We start from the raw sequence: 18186 nt of genomic DNA on the forward strand, positions 1-18186 counted from the left end.
TTCCGATTCATTTTCTCACGTAAACAGAATGTTTTTAATACAAAATACTAATAGAAATGAATCATAAAATTTTGTACAAATACTGAAAAAATATATAGACAGCGCGTACCATAACTGTATGGACAACCGTTTCTTGATACTTAATTGAAATTTTACGAAGATAGATATTTTTATTTTTATAATCATTATTACATGAATTACTAAGAATAAATGAGCTTTGAGCTGGTAACATCACTCTACCGGACACTTCACTTTATGAATTTGACATCTATAAGTCATTTAGACCTTCGAAGTAGGTTGATTGGTTAAAATATGAGTTGAACATCTTGAGTTATCATGATATTTCTGTTTTAAAAATAATGAAACAAATAATGAAATATTTTAGTTTTAAAAATGGTTTCAAAATGCAGCTGACAGAAATTCTTGCGAGTGTTCCTCTTTTTACCGGCACAACAATCTCAAGAGGGCTAGGCCTGCCATATCTGGCTTTCTTTGACATGATTTATCTGTAGCCGGATAGCCAGTTCAGCGTGCGGAGGATTAGTCCGGATGTGGTTTTGGACCGAATCCTGTTGTGTGGAGACCGGCGCCGCTACCATCATGCCACCGGTCTGCCAAGTCAGAGTGTAAACAGTGATTAACCGCTAATTCTGTTTTAACCAACTGTAAACTGAAACTCCCAGCCTACAGCATCTTTACAGCTGGTCAAATAAATCGATTCTGTTTGAGTTTTAAATAAAAATCATTCATAAAAACTCGTGACAATATGCAATAAAAGCCAAAGCCTACCTCCATCACATTTCACACCAAAGCTAAGGGACGCAAAACAAAAAAAAATCCCGTTCGCAATGGCTTTCCATCACGCGTATCCGGTAACCGGAATTGGATTTGAAACGATTGAATGCATATTTAAACGAAATAAAATATAACAAAACAGAACAAAAATAAACAATAATTCTGCATTGACAATTCGCATCGATTGCGCGCTGCATTAATGCTGCACGCGCCAACCACTGAAAATGGGATTTTGATCGGTTTTGCACCACTGGACGTGGGATTATTTTGCAAATTTGATGAAATATGTTTCTTTTTCCACCGGCGGAGTATATATGTGGTGGTGTGTGGTTGACCAGCCGGGACAGCCACTACGACGCAAAGCCGATTATGCATTTAGCTGAAACTGACACGCGATTTGGTTGCGGTACGCGAATTATAATTGAATTACAGCGTATTGCGCGAGTAGAACAATGCAATAATGCATATTCATTGCAGTTTCGTTGCCGTTGCGTCTGAGTAACGCATTGGTGCAAAGTTACGATACTAGGAGATTAAAAATATATATTCCGCCGTGCTGATGATTAAACGATTGGCAAATTGATTCATTGAAGTTGGGGCTTTGTTACAATGCAAACACTCACCTGGCTTAGTAATTGAAGAATTTTATTGTTGCCGTCGATGATAAGCGTCAGTCGACAATCGGACAATCAAAGATCGGTCCATCATGTGCCGTGGGTGTTGCTTAAACACTTCAGTTGTGGAATTCCATTAGCCGTAGATATTGGTCAATCACTAAGCAGGAATCGATAGACGCATCACACCACCACACACATTCTTAGCTCATCCAACACGCAACTTCCATCTTTGCTGGGTGGTCGATAGCGCTTGCTTTTCGCTATTCGGAACACTTTTCTTTTCATAACGCAAACAATTCACTAACGAAATGGGTCACAGGCCGTACCGTAATGTTGAAGATGGTAGGAACGGATTGCCCCCCAAAAATATATCAAAGAGTTAATGTTCCAGCACAACTAGCAACCAGACCCTTTTCCACCCCCCACACACACTGTTTGGGCTGCTTCGATTGCATTGATTCTTCCCGTTTTGATTGTCATCGTTATCTTTGGTATTGCGATTGTTTCGACCGCTTTGCTTCCCTTCTTGAATGCCGCGACGTTTGCTGACGGACCCACGGCAAACACTCGAAGACTTGTTTCGCTTGCCTGGCTTGCTTTTTTCCTTCCCTGGCTACACGGCACAAGTTGTCTGTTGGTGCAACCGTTTCCATCGCTTTCTTTTATTGTGTTTTCGCCACCCCATCTTCGTTTATTTCGTTCTACTATGGCGCTGGTTTTTTATTCCATTTCGAAGCCCTGACAAACTCCAACACTACCCGGAGGTGGATGACTTGGGACGTGGTGTTTGTTGCTACTAGTCGCACCATACATACTAACACACAGCACCGTCAACGCGCGTACTTGGGAGAAGAAAATTTACCCAGCCTGCTTTACCACCACTTGGATTTTGCTATTAACTTGTGCTACTTTTCCCCGCCTGTGCTGTTTCATCCCGTTAACTTGAGCTGCGATGTTCGATGCGAACAAGTTTCTACTTTTGCTTCCATAATCTAGCTTCCAAATTTGATCTAGATCGAAGTCATGTTATCGTATTCATGCTATGTATTTTATCTGCACATATATTAACCAGGAATACCCACTAGTCGTAACGTGAAACAAGATATCTCACATAAAATAATAAACATACGAGTATGAGATTTAGACAGGAAATTGCTGCAGAACTCCTCTAATCAGCTCACAATCGGACAATCAAATATCTCGGCTTTTCGTGCGGACGCATCAACGCCATCAATCCATCTCAATTTAGACCTTCCACACCTCTTCGACACGTCCATGTCCACAACCCAAAAAGGACTTTACGGGTTGGGTCGTCCTGTGTCATTCTAGTGACATGACCATGACATGACCACCCACCAATCTAGCCTAGTGAGTCGGATTCACTGTACGACAACTCGTCATCGTAGCGGTTCCTGCATTATTGTGCAACTGCAGCTAAGAGGAATTTCTTCGGTTCCATGTCTCAGAAGCGTATGTGAGCACTGGAACCATATAAGTTCCATTCTTCTAGCTACGTTCGTCAAGACAGGTGTTTTGATTGTAGAAAGACGGGATTGTAGCCATCTCCCTAACGCGTATTGCACCATCAATGCTGTTATCGATGTTGACCCAAGAATATGCAATACTTTTAACGACTGAATAGGTACAAGCAGAAACGGTAATATTTAGGTGTAGGCATCTTGCCCCATCCTAAACAAAAAAAATAATAGAGGAACCGGACTTCTAAGTGGACTGATAATTGTTCCCATGCCGGATTGTCGGCGCTTATCGTGATTAAGAAGAAGAGATATTGGCGCACGCTGGAGTACGCGTATTACTTGTTCTCTGGCTTTCGCACACGTTCGGTTTCGCCTGAACGGTGCTCCCACTAACACCATCATACCATACTTGTTTACACACGGCACCAAATTCCTTCGCTGCAAAACCCTCTGCTATATGTGTGCGTGTAGTCACCAAACGGGCACTCACCCGAAAACCGAAGGTTCACGCATACACTCAACAACGAGCGCGTCAAGTGGCTGACGACAGAAAGAGAAGGAAGGCACCACTGATGGAAGGAGTACCCAAGTGAACACACAAGCTACCTATTGAACTGCACAAATTGACCCTTTTCAAACAAATAGTATTGTAATTCAACAACATGTAGAAATTGTTTGCTTAAACGCAGTTTTGTTTAACTTTCGAAAGATAGGGGATCCATTCGCTATTCTAGGCTCAGGAATGTCATCCAAGTGACAGATCAATCTCAGCACGCACACACACACACGCACACAAACCGTGATGCTCTTTCTCGCTTGGCGGACCATCGCCTTTTCACACACTCAGCCGGATGTTGTCGTTTGCCTTGAATTGTTTGGATCGACCACAACAACACACTACCACACTGACCCAGGCTCCACACACATTTAGGTTGCTTATCCAAAGATGAATTGAACGATGGATTTAAAAGAAATGTGCGTTCGGTTACATGCATATTAATTTCGCTTTGCTTTGCTTTGCCTGTGAAAGCAAAGTAGGTCAAAAGCAATCGCTCACCACTTTCTGACCACTTTTGCACGACAAAAATACGAAAAATAAAACATTCGTTGTACACTTTCTCTCCGCAATGACTCGTTTCACGAACATCGGATTATCATAGTAATCTTGCAAGTTTTACAGCTCTTGTTACAACTACGGAAGCACATACACACACGCACACACACCGTCACGTGCAAACAGAACTCTAGAACCACGCCGTCGTCTAGCTTTGGATACGAAGAGCAAAGGAGAAAAAAAAACACGCACACACCCAGCATCTCATCATGGCGCCAGGCGCCACCAGACCGACGACCAGGCCAAAATGCCAATGAAAGAAGAAAAGAGATCACGAAAAAAAGCAGCCCTTGGTGTGTGTCGCTATCGTTCCGGAAATTGAACCCGTACCGAATCTCTGAAGGCTTCGTAACAGTCAAAGTAGCCTTGCTTTGCGATTTACGTACGCAGAGAAAGTATGCACCAGCAAGAGCATAATACAGCACACACTCGTACAGGTATCTTTACCACGGTGATCTTTTGTCCGTCTTGTGACATAGATCAGTCTTGAGATTATGTTGAATGTTTCGACACTTCCGCCTATTTAAACTACGATCTTACTTTGAACCATCGTTGAACTACCGTGAGCGAACGTTCTCAACAAAGAATAAAGCAGCACTCGCTCGAACTAAGATCAGGTCAGCGATCGCGACAACGGGACTTTGCGATGGGTGCTTTGATTTACTATTCACTTGCTATTCCTGCTATTCCTGCTTTTCAAGACACACACGCACACCTGTACGCTTAAACGCATCAGCCCTGTGCTATTACAATGGCCCGGATCAACTGCACGCACTTTGCGTTAGTCGCACAAACACGCACACATCGCAAAGGTTTCACAAAGAACATCAACAACAATCGGCACAATACGGAACCGCATGCCACGCTACCACCGCACAACGCACAGGCGGACCGTTTTTCTTTCCGAAGCTCCGATTTGATCTGGGAGGCGTGTGACGTTCGCACAAGACAGCTGATGGAAAGATCACCTTCAATTCACGCGCAATAGCCACTGTTGTACTGCCAAATATTTTAGCACAAACAAAACATTCCACTGAACACGATTTGCATTGCGGCAGCAACGGATTTGTTTACCTTTTTGATTGGAATTTAACTTCCACGCGGAGGGGGACGCGTTCGAAAATTGTTGGAACAACACACTGCCCCCAGTACAGAATATCCTTTTCTGTTTATTTTTTCTTTCAAGATCACACCGACGAACCACGAGCGACACGTCTGCTTCCTTGAAAGCGTCGGAAGAAAGTGTGCGTGAGTGGCGATTGCTGAAGTAAACATCGTCAAAACCGCCTGATTTAGAGCTGCCGAATGCAATCGTTCGAATTCACTTGAAATTCATTCCATCGCGCACGTGCGAAAAGGAGCTAGCTAGCTGTGTTGTCTATGGTTGTTTCTTTTTCGCTGCTTCATCAAAACGTAGTGAGTGCGTACCGGTTCGCTCCAAACCATGGATAGAAAAGTTCTGTGAGTATTGCAGATAAATAGATTGTCGAAAGTATTATTTTTATTTTTTTAGAACATTTTCAATAAAGTATTCCCAATAGTTGAATGTAACTTGAATTTCCATTAGCACATCGTTTAGGTTTCCGTAATAAATAATGGAATTTTTATTTTCACATAACGAAGCACATATAAAATTAATATGTTGACCTTTATTTCGACAATCAGAGGAAAAAGTTACCAACTTTTACATTTATTTTGTACATATGTAACGTGTTCCAGGGAATATTTGAAATTCCACTGATTATAAATAGAATTCTGCAGACAAAATTCCAACAAGTGTTGAATTGTTAACATCCGCGATACTCGAGTACCGTGCATCTCGGGGTTCGGTAAAGTTTATTGAAGATTATTCAAATATATATTCAAAAATAAACAGGTTTGCATACTTTGCTTCCAGATAAACTGGCCTACAACTCTAGAGATAGCGTTATTTTTGACGGATTCTTCAAGTTTATCAATTTCACAGAACACTTACATGATGATTTTCTATACAATTTAAGCTTAATTTCATCCAGCATGTCAATGAAAACCGTTAATTCTTTGTGTCGTTAATGTAAATCCGACGTTATTTAAATGTGCATTAGACATTTTCTACTACCAATGTGTGCACAACTGTTTTGTAAGCAAGAAAATCTTTTCTTGCGCTTTGCAATGGAACAAATCAATTAGTCCTCTAGCGGAAATTTTATCAACTACGCATTTGGTTTGAACAATTCAGCTTTTGCTGTTGTCCGTTAGTCAACATGTGTCCGATGACTTCTATTACAAAAAACACGAAAACATAAAGTAAATTGGTAACTTAAGCTTGTAAACAACGCAACTATCAATTTCGAATAGTTTTTCGGATGCATAAGAAGAACAACCCTTTTTTCATAAGAATTACAATTCCCACTGTGTTCATTTCACTGCAGTATTTATAATGTAACCTTCATTTTCATTGTCGTTTACAATGTATACTATACTGTAAAACCTACCGTCTTCGTAGAGCGTTTTGTTCGAGTTACTTGCATCAAGTATCTTTATGTACGCGTGTCTTACGAGCATTGAGAAAGTTCAATGATTGCTTACATATTAACGTTTTTAGAACCTACAAATGATCGTACGCTATCAATGTATGGAAGTATGCGGTAAATATGTATAGAGGTACACATAATCCAGCCTATATGAATGTGTTTACGATCGTTCATTCCTGCTTACGTTTAGCCCTAACTTTTGTTTTTATTTATCATTCGCTCGCTAGCGAATCATCTATTGCAAACGAATTCGAACTCCTAGACCTTTCCACTATTTCCCAAACTTTAGAGCATAATTTTTATGCACATGCATGTGTGTGAATTTTTCGGGGCAATCTCAAAAGATAAAGAAATCAATTCCCCAAAGCATGTGTCACTTTCAAACTTTTAACATTCGTATACTGTTGCACTTTGACCTGACTAATGTTGAAATATGGAAAAATGTTCGGCTGGAAAGAATGACTACGAAAGATTGTAATCGGTAAGAAGGGTAACGATCTACGACAAACTGGCATCGGTTCCTAGGATTTAGCTTCCAACTTTAGATGTTACTGCTGGCGGTGATGTACGAATAATGTTTGTGAATTCATGAATTTTATACTGATTTCTACAAGGCTATCATACTTCAGATTTCATTGCAAATTTTAAAAGGGTTCCCTAAACAATGACTGATAAAACTGTTATTATCAAATCAAAACCGCTACAGAAAAAAAGTATCATCGTTTGCAAAACTATTGTATCCCAGACGAACGACAAAACAAATCGGTATTAGAAATTATTAATAAATAATATGAAACTGTGTCGGTTTTCAACAACAAACCGAACGACCCGGGATATCCCTTCATTGCATTTGGTTACGATTCGTCTTCCTAATGCAAAATTATAAAACCGTTTCATTGTTTCAACCATGGAGAAATGCACACTCTTTCTTTTGTTTTGTACAAATACTAAAGATATTATCATGTTGTCATGCAAGATTGATTCCAATGTCAATATCATTTTCGTTTCAGCTTTTCATATTTCGCTCCTAGTTTTTTTTCAGCGGATATTAGATGCTATGTATAAGTTATGCGTTCTACATTTCCCCCTCCGTTGAATCAAGTCTTTCTTACTTAAGAAGACTGGCTGGCGAGAAGAGCAGGGAGAGGCTGGTGGTCAACTGACAACAGCAAACTACCCGTCATCAGTAAAGCCCCGGTGAAAATACTACCGAGCTGGATATGCAGCATTCAACTAGTAATGTTATATCTGCTGTGAATTATGTACATCGAAGTAGGGTTTAAAAAAATATTACTTCCACTTGAATGCTGCTTGGCCTCCTGGTCACAAAGCACTTCTTTTTACATGCCTTTCGCCATTACGGATTCTCTTCCGTGCCAGATGGTGCAATTACTTCATCCAAATGCTTTACTATTGTCCCGGGCGACGCCGTCGTCGTTGGTGCTGTTGCCGCTGCCGTGTCTTGGACGGTGGTGATGGAGGTAACATTACCAGTAGATCCCAATATTTTTGCAATCCCTCCTGCTGACGTCGCCGGCGTTTCTTGCTCTCGTGACGCAGTCCTCCCACCTGACGGTTGATCCGACACTTTACACTGTTCTCTTACGTTCTTATCGATTATCGAATAGTTCGCTTCTTCATCATCATCGATAGACGAATGTTCCGATTTCCACAGTTGATTATCTAGCTCTTGGCTGATTTCTGCACCTTTTTGTTCGGAGGATGGTTTGTCCGTGGTACACTTTTTTTCGTGTATCGCTGCACGATCATCGCCACTGTTGGAATGAAGCGAAAGATCTTCCGGTTGTAAATCGCACAGCTGCTGCTGCACATCGGGACATAGTTCCTGCAAGTCCGAGAGGGTCCTGTGTTGCAGCATTGCTGCACCGCTCACGGGTTGCAGGGACTGTTAGTCCTCTTGATGGGTCTTGAGACGTTTCGATGCGTTCTGTAGATATTCGTCGGAATAGCATTCGATTTCAAGATACTTTGGTAACCACTTCGAAAGTTGCTGTTCGAAGAACTTTTCCAGCTTTCGTGCATTTTTGTACGTCATGCTATCCTCCTAGTAATCGAAAGATACAGAGGCCGATTAGATTGAAAAGCTCATTTCGATAAATGCAATCAGTCACACGCTTCTTACATACCTGGTAGTAAAGATACACATTGTCGAACAATCGCTTCACATCAGCGATAAAGGAAACAATGTCAGTGTAATGGTCATTATTGCTCATTTCTAGCTTTTCGCGAATAGTCGTTAACGAAATCGGACTGTTAAAATAAAAAAAAACACAAACACACACACAAAACCTTCATCAGTATTCTTTCCCAATGGATATTAAAATGCTAATGACTTACTTTCGTACAATATCATAATATGCTTTGTTTGTTTCCGGCTCGAGTTGACGGAAGGGCATGCTGGTTTCATATTGGCAGAACAATTCCAGCACAATTCTTTGCAGAATCTTTAGCTCCAGTGGCGTTATGCCTACGTTACGCTTTTCCCCCGTAGGTTCTGTTGGAACAATTACACAGATTAGAGATGCAATTTAATATCTAGCAGTACTAAAGAAGCCTTACCAGGCGGTAAATCCGCAAAGTTGTAACAGAGCAAACACTGCCATGTTTCACTCTCGTCCGGCAGGGAATCAATTACCGGTATGTGGCAAGTTTGATGGAAGACCTTCGGGCACTTATCACAGCACATCAGCTCACCACCGTCCATGCACACCGCACACCAGTCCTCGTTTGGATCGAGATCCTTCGGTAAGTTTTTATCATCCAGCACGATTGTCGCACTGTTGTTAGAACCACCGGCAGAACCAGGACCCGAGCTCGATCCACTAACCACCGTACTCCCACTGGTGTTCACATCAGTGGAACTGTGAACCTGCGGGGACGTTGTCTTTCCACGGTGCCCTTCCGGTAGAACCTGCACCCCGTTTGAATCTAGCTTGGCAATTGTCGCCATCAGATCGTTTACCGAATCCTCGCATGTCTTATCAATTGATTCTGCGAAATCCTTCCCCGGCTGCAAGGAAGAATAGAAGGTAAGGCGGGATTAATATTCATAAATGTTGACCAAATAACTAGGGTCCTGAAGAACGATTTTCTTTTCTACCAACCTCATTCGTACTGGGACTCGGTGTTTTCGGGTTGGTGGAGGAAACATTTGGAAGAGCATTTTGTAGTTGCTGCAGATGATTTTGTAATTGTTGCTGACTGTGTAACTGCTGTTGCTGCTGCTGTTGCTGTTGCTGCTGCTGTTGTTGCTGCTGCTGCTGCTGCTGTTGTTGTTGATGTTGCTGTTGTTGATGTTGTTGATGTTGTTGTTGTTGTTGATTTTGTTGCTGATTATGAGGATGGTGATGGTGATGATGGTGTAATGAACTACCAACAGAGCTGGATGAGTTTCCCCCACTGCCACCGCCACCGTGTCCACCGAGGGAAATGGTACCTCCGGAAGAACCACTCCCATTAAGAAGCATCGCGTTGCGCATAGTATCCGGCGATTTTAATGGAATTTTGAACGATTCATTTGGTCCACTTCCAAACAGATGTAATCCTGATGGACCACAAAACCCTGAAATCAAAAAATATAACAACAATCAAATAAGCTGTTGCAATAAGATAATTGTAACACGACATAACATACCGTTGTTCTGTTGCGCTTGCATGTTTTGTGGAATATGCCATTTAGCACCCCCACTGTTACCTCCTCCACCACCTGATCCACCAGGTCCGGGAACAGGTGCTCCGGAAAGTTGTGGCGGCATCTGAGGTGGTTGCGGAGAGTTCGTATTATATCCTGGTGGCGTTTGTTGTCCCGGATAGCGTAAAGACTGCTGCTTCGGTGTCAGTAAAGTGGAAGAGTTCTGCTAGAAGCAAAACGAGGACAAAGAGAAAAAATAAAAAAACAATTTTACATCCCCAACGCATCTCAGAGGATGAGATATATACTTACATTACCCATTATATGCCGCATGGAAGGCGGCATGGGAAACCGTGGAAAAGATTGAAAACGTGCCGCAGCTACAGCAGCTGCTGCCGCGGCCGATCCTCCCCCTCCCATGCCCATCCCACCGTTATTTGGCGGTCCGCCAGACGGAGGTTGATTGAAGTTCTGGTGTCCGCCACCCGGGCCACCCATAAAATTTGCCGGACCACCCATCTGACCGCGATGGTGCGGTGGTGGTCCTCCGCCCGATCCGCCTGGTGAAACTCCGCTGCCCATGAAGTTTGCTGTGGCAGTAAATTGATTATTAGCCAGAGCGTTATTGCCAGCATTGCCTAAATGTCCCCCAGCATTTCCACAACCACCGCTACCGCCACTACCACTCCCACCACCAGACCCGTTGCTAGGACTGTTAAGCATGGACCCACTGCCTGCCGATAGGCCGACTGCACCGCCCGGTGGAAGCGGAGGTCCATTCGATTTTTGATTCAATAAATTACGCAAACTAATGTCTGATCGTTATGCAATAGTTAAGTTTAACATAGTCATTATTAATTGATAGTGTAGTGCAGAAATCATAATGGAATGATTGGATCAGGCATCGACCGTGAGGCAAGGAAAAGGTACCAGAAAAAATAAGACAGTAATTACGAACAATGGTGGCGATGAGGTGGTGGTTGTTAAGGCGGAAATAAAAGAAAAAAAGAAAATAACGAAAATAAAAACAAGTTAATAACCCCCCCAAGAAACAAACCCATCTACCGAAATTAACTAAAAATACTTAAAATTAAAAAAAAAAAGATAAGGAATCAAAAGAAAATTTCTCATAAGCATTTGTGTTTTTTTCCTTTTTCAATATTTGTTCCATTCTCCACTTACTTTCATAAATTACATACTAGAGGTTAATTAACAGATGGAAATAATGGCAGTAATAGTCGTGTGTTAGAATAATGTTGCAAACAATTATTTTCATGAGCAGCGCTTAAGTCATTACGTCACTAATATAGAGCATTAACTATGTGCACTAGCTATAACCTTAATCCACTTACCCATATTTTGTGGGTGGGTCGAGGAGCTAACATGCTGTTGCGGTGGCATACCCATCGGTGGTCCCATTTGACCAAACCGGCCAAAGCCCGGCCCTGGTCCCGGGCCGTTCTCTTGTGAGAACGATCTGTTCATCGGATGATTGGGAGGGAATGGAGGGCCTACCGGTACACCACCGCTTCCATTGTACATGGGAGGCACCTGGGAGAACCCGCCCCCTCCGCCGCCGCCGCCGCCACCACTTCCTCCTCCGGGGCCACTACCACCTGGGCCATTGGAGGAAAGTGTCATACCCGGACCTGGCATACCGGGCCTCAAAGGTGGTGTAATATTCGGGCTTGGTTGCTTACTTCTACTTTGAGGTGCAACCGGACTCGGCCCACTAGCTCCCGAGGGTCCTTGTGGTGCATTGTTCGGTCCTGGTGATGATGGGTATACTTTCCCATCGACTAGTATCGTACCAATGCGTGCAATCACTGGAAGAAACGAAAATAATGTAGCCATAACGCTGTATGTTTAGTGATCAAACAGTCGCTTACCACTTTGCAGTTCCGGTACGTTAGAAAGATATAACTGGACACGAACCGGTATTTCTGGGTTGGGAATATCAGCCCGTTGGCTTTTTACTTTTTGCAGATGCCGAGCAAGTGTTTTCTTGCTGTACAGAACGGCACTGTCACTACCCTTATCAAGAGCGGTTTGCACAAATTCGATACAATGATCCGTGTGTCCTGAGAGCAGTTGAAGCGCATTCTTTTTCTCGTTCAATACTTGAAGCTTAGTGTCACAAACCTGCAAGAAAAGGAATAATAAAAGATCAATTATTGAGTTTCTTGTGTTACTGCGTTAGTGCAGTATTACCGGGGCCGACCTATACCTGATTTAATCGATACACCAGCAGCTTGCCACGGGTGTTGACCGCGTTCGTAAGTTTTACCACCAAATCAGCGATCTCTTTGGACAATTCTTTCTTTTTCTCGGTGATTTGCGCCTGTCGATCATCGATCACTTTCATAGCGCTCGATAGCAGCACCTTCTTGTAGCTAATCTCGCTCAGCAACGCGCTCAAACTGCTTCTCGTTTCGCTGGCAATTTCGTTGGCGAACTTGTACTTGTGGTCTCGGTGATCCAGTAGTTGACAATCGCGACAGGTCAACCGATCACAGGTTTCACAATAGAGAGATAATTTTTCCTACGGCGAAAGTAAAAGAAATAATTTAATAAGAAGAATTTGATTCAGAAACCAAAAAAAAACAAGAAATATATTTGTTAACCAAGTAAATTAGCTCTAGCGAACCATGGTTTAATGAAAGGTTTAACGCAAAACAGGCGGGGTATAAAAATAGTTTTTTGATAGTCCTGGCTATGAAGTCCTGCATCGCTGCATCGACAGCATATCAACTGGGCATTGCACATACATTAACACTCACTTCCATTGTTCCCTCATAATACTTTCCACAATAACTGACAGTGAATGGCTGATTGTCTGGGACCGGATCAGTCTGCATTGTTCGCAATTCGTCCGGTCTATGTCGTACAAGATGGCTTCCTTTTGCTGCTCTATACCGGTCCAATCCGTTTCGCGTTTCGAATCAAACGAAACGGTAGGAAGCGTATAGCATCAAAATGATTAACCTAGCGCATCACAGCATCACAGCGTGTGTGAATCCTTATCCAACCATAAAGGATTATTGGCTCGGCCCGCAGCTCGTGCAGCAAAGCCATGAGTGCGTGCACACCATCTGTTGTAGCACATAAATTTCATTGAAATCCAATTTATTCCAAACCACCGACAACACTCTGCCCTTCTCCGCGCTCTGTCCACGATGCTGTGTAGCAGGTGCTATCGTACATATTAAGCTGTTCCACGTTCGTTGTCCACATGTACCGAACCTACTGCAACGAGCATTACGCAGCTGGTGCATTTGCAATTGCACGTTCCAAAAGCATGATAAGAGTATTTTTGGAAGATGGATGAAAAATAGAAACATCGAACAGAGATATGGAAGTCACCTCCATTTCTTAATGTCATAAATCAAATGTTAGTCTAGCGAACTACGGAAGTGACCGCGAATCGATTTCATAAATGAATTATTGTTACAGTTCTTAGGAAGAGTTTTCTTTTCTTTGATCGAACCACAACGCTTTTTGATCGCAGCAAAAACAGGATATTTTAGGTCAAAATTGCGTATATTAAAACTGACGACAAAAGAGCAAATATGTTTACTTTAAATTATATTGCATGTCGCTCCCGCTATCGTTCCATTGCAAATTACGTTCGCAATGATGTTTATGCAATACCAGATAAATAAAACAGATGTTTATCGTTGCACACAGCCATCGTCAATTTGAGTACAAACTAATTACGATTGCGAGAAACAACAAATACACATTAATAAAGCTTTCAGTGAACGTAGACAAACACATTTCGTTCAATATCGCGCTTCGTTCGTAGAGTTCAATGAACAACAGGCGCGCATTAGCCGAGCAGTCATGTTTCATATTTTCGAGAACTGAATTAGAAATAATACGGTATTCGTGGCATTGGGCCTCCCAGCCAAGTTTCTCCACCTGCCTGCCTACACGCTCGTCCGTGGTGGGGGTTGTCCATTCAACTAGACACAACTATTGGCCCACATCAATCGATCACGAATAACAAACATCAGAATCTCTTGCAATCAGCAATATCGTGTTGCCCATGTAAATGAATCGTTTGATTGGGACGATTGGGAAGCTTTTTAATGGCGACTCCAATAACGTTTGATTTAATGCGCACAGAAGAGCGTACACAAACAACAACATCGATCGCGCCCGCAGTGTTGCAGTGGTTTAATGCAAGCTTGGCGAATATTCCAGCCCATCTTATCCGCGCTAAATCTACCGAATCATCCAAAACTGGAAGTGCGTGATTGGGAAGCCATGTTGCCATGCAGTCGCAATGGTTGCAATCGCCTGAAAGGCTACCATGAGCATTCCGTAACATTTCCGCATTTAATTTTTGGCCATAAACGCTACAGGCCAAATCAAATATCGATTTAAATCCTTCGGGGTTCGGTAAAGCAGTGGCACCTTTTTACATGTACACTAACATGGAATGTTTTCTTATACAATACACGCTCAAAACATGGCGAAATTGTTGGACATTACATCATTCCCTGCAAACGGTCTTTGAGTTAGCGTGATAAAGGTCAACAAGCTTTATTGCAAAGTGTGATCGTGAAGATCATGAAACATCATTTGGTCAACAAAAAAAAACACACACAAAACTTTAGCAAAAGCACTTTCATTTTTATCTTCAATCAATATTGTCATATTTGATTGTGAGTCATGCAAATTGTCGTACAATCAATCTTTTTTTATTTCAACATCGTACACTGACTCTCATCAAGGTGAGTGTGTATGCTGATAGCATTGTAACACCGCAGATTAATTATCGAGGCTGCTACGAGGATTGTTACTGTTTGTTCCTGTTGCGCTCCTATTTAAATGATTGAATGTGCTTGCGAGAATAGAATAGAGAACAGATAAAACAAGACGTTACTTAATTTTTAGCATAAATATTACACAAAATTATGATACATGATGATAGGAAAAGGTCATTTTGTCTTCTCATAGTTGACATTAATTGTAGATGAAGTTTTATAAGCTGCCGGAAATTATAAATCTATCTGAGGTTTAACCGGCGATCGTCAGATGTGTGTAAGAGTATTCTCTTCCAAAAGGTTGTCGTGAGAACTGGCTAATACGACTTGATCCATTGTGTTCACACTTGAGACGAAATATAAATAACTTATATTCAAACATTAGTTATTCCACTTTTACACAAGACGCACATCCATTTCCCGTTTTTTCCTCAGTCGAAAAGCTTGAGTTTTCTCGTTGACCGCCCATACCATACGGTTGGCTCTTGACGTGGCTTTGACGGGAGCTTGTTCAAACAGAGATATGCGATGTACCGACAACTCACTCACATAATCCACCCATTGTATGATTCCATAACACGTTACACAAATGAACTCGAACTCGATCTAATGAACCGAAACTGAACAACAGACGTCAGCTATCGGAGGGAACCACAACAAAGCCCGGCATACGATGCAGTTAAAACGGATACGGTGCTAAACAGTCCAGCATATGAACAATGGCCAACCATTGTGCTTGAGAGGAATGTACAACAACAACTACTATTACAAAAGCTGTACATTAGCGTGATTGGTTCTTTGCTTGGCAAATGTAAAATTACGCACATCATTATCAGAATGCAGAGTTGTCTCGAAGCGAAATAACCCCTACATAATGAATTGTTTTGTTTCCTTCCGTAGCGGTCCTTATAGCTCAAGTATGACATAAACCAGAACACTTCTTGGCAAACATTTTTGGTGGCTTGTAGTGCAATCAGTTGATCAAACGCACTACCACTTATTGTGGCCTACCTGCGGATGCATGTGACACATGATATTCTTCCCGGCCAACCCATTGCTGCTTGTCTGCTCACTGCACGCTGCATCCTTCGGCTTGATTGTGTGCTCCTTCGTGATCTTTAGTCGCTGATGGGCCTGCACACAGCCGTCGCATATGAATTCGGCACATTCCACGCACCAGGATGTCGCGTTCGCATCGTCACTGCAGCTGCTGCACTTGATCTGATCCTTCGTGGACTCCACACTGCCCGGGTTATCCTCGCCGCTCGACGATGACGTTTCGCTCAGAAACACGTTGTCGATGATGTACTCGAGCCGGCTCTCCATCTTGCACACCGGACAAATGAGGGGCGAGTTGTGCGACAGATCCGTAATCTTCTGCTTGACGCACGCGTGGCAGGCAATGTGCAGACATTCGAGCAACTTCGGATGATCGCTGGGTGAGAGAGTTTGCTGGCACCAGACACACTTTGACGGCGCTGGTGGATCATTAGCTGTTTCCGCTTCATCATTCTGTCGGCATCAGAGAAAAAAGATAGGAAAACGATCGTTAGAAATGTAATGAAATAAATAATGATAATAATAATCGTACAAAGAGAATAAGTAAAACATTTAGTTTCTTTTAGTATACCGCCAAGAGCGCGATGTTTATGCCCTTAGACAACTCCCCCAAAGGTATTTTTATCGGCAAACTCATCGGTGCTTTCGTGTGAGTTAGTTTTGTGTAGCCTTTACACTGTATTAGAAATGCTGTTTCGATAAGGTTCAACCTTGATTTAAAAAAAAAACCGCGTAACCGATTTGCAATTCAATTTCGAACCCTTTCCTCGGGTCAAACAGAATAGAACTGGACTCGACCTTCTTTACTGACCACGCTGCAAGCTGAACTCAACTACCATTCACGACTGCGTATGCGAGGGAAAGGTTACAGCTGTTGGTCCAATCAACCTACCGACTGCATTGAAAACTGTATCCTGTACAATTATAGTTCCTTTGGCTAGAAAAAATACCCAGCCCCTAACAAACCTGTTGAGTACGAACACGTTGTCTACAATGGAGTCGGCTACTTGAACGTGGACAAACCATTTAGAGCCACGTCACATTTACAACCAACTTAAAACCTCTATTAAAAATAATGGTAACAACATTTTATTTGAATCCATGATGCGATATCGTATTAATATACGATTCTTCCCTAATCTGGCATATCCGACTCCTACTATAGATATGACGGTAAGAAAACGCGAATAATTGACTAATAATTAGAATATAAACAATTAAATAATAAATAAATAATTGAATTTTTCTCAACAAACTTGGGGGATTAAGGGATAAAACATCAGCTCCAAATTAAAGAATTGGCAGAGACAATGTTGTACGGAATTAATTCCACTTTGCATAAGATTTGATAGAGGGCACATCTACCTCAACATCTTCCACATTACCATGAAAAGGGTCTAGAAATGACCTCAGCTCTACCACTCCTACTCGATCAAAGGTATCGTAAGATCGAGCCCGTCGTGCCTCCTTTACAGATCGTTGCCGAGCTACTCACTGGTAGAATATTACTCCGGCTGATGCGGACTCCGCTTGAAAATTGCGAGAGCGTTGGCGTCCTCCGCCTCTGTCGTCCAAGGTTCATAGCCAAGAAGGTGTACCGGGCGTACCAGGATGCGATATATGATGCAATTCGTGTCTTGGTGGAGTATTCTGGATAGTATGAGTTTGTAGAGCACGATTTCCTATAACAATACGTCTTGCGTTTGCGGTTGATCGCAGACTCAGTTTTGTCAGAAGTTACGATCGTAGCAAGGTAGCAGAACTCCTCTAGAGGCAAAACTCCTCACTGGTTACCTCGATATCATAACTGTCATCTGATACTCTGCTCGCCGAGTGAGTCATATCATGGTACTCCGTACATACAAGGTAATTTGTCTTCGTCACTTTGGTCCTCAGTCGAATCTTTAAGGTCTCGTGATTCAGTCGGGTGTACGCTTCGCAGATGTACGTTCGATGTTGCTGATGCCATCAGCAAGGCCAAGGAATTGAGACCATCCAACGCTATGTGGCTATATAGGAAAAATCTCAGCCTCAGAATCTTGCCTCAGTCCCCGGAGAGATTCTTACGGTTCCGACAGCATGTTCGGAACTCTCACTCTCTTATCGTAGAGTTGATGAATTGGTGATAAGTGAGGATCTCGTGCTCCGGGAATGGACCCTCTAGGAGGATAGGTTCTCCATTCCCT

At 42.5% G+C, this 18186-nt stretch overlaps 1 protein-coding gene across 1 annotated transcript in view; it reads right to left on the reverse strand.

Moving 5' to 3' along the window:
- Positions 1-8426: 8426 nt before the first annotated feature.
- Positions 8427-18186, reverse strand: part of LOC128710407 (E3 ubiquitin-protein ligase TRIM33) — a 35331-nt gene continuing 25571 nt past the window's right edge. Inside the window, exons 2-12 of the mRNA XM_053805461.1 lie at positions 15953-16453; positions 12397-12711; positions 12059-12311; positions 11522-11995; positions 10482-10984; positions 10173-10395; positions 9643-10100; positions 9098-9548; positions 8876-9032; positions 8665-8788; positions 8427-8582 (exon numbers count right to left, since the gene is read on the reverse strand). Of these exons, the coding sequence (XP_053661436.1) occupies positions 8427-8582; positions 8665-8788; positions 8876-9032; positions 9098-9548; positions 9643-10100; positions 10173-10395; positions 10482-10984; positions 11522-11995; positions 12059-12311; positions 12397-12711; positions 15953-16453 (3615 nt within the window). The remainder of the gene's footprint in view (positions 8583-8664; positions 8789-8875; positions 9033-9097; positions 9549-9642; positions 10101-10172; positions 10396-10481; positions 10985-11521; positions 11996-12058; positions 12312-12396; positions 12712-15952; positions 16454-18186) is intronic.

The sequence above is a fragment of the Anopheles marshallii genome, chromosome 2 (genome assembly GCF_943734725.1).
Source record: "Anopheles marshallii chromosome 2, idAnoMarsDA_429_01, whole genome shotgun sequence".
Taxonomy (NCBI): Eukaryota; Metazoa; Arthropoda; class Insecta; order Diptera; family Culicidae; genus Anopheles; species Anopheles marshallii.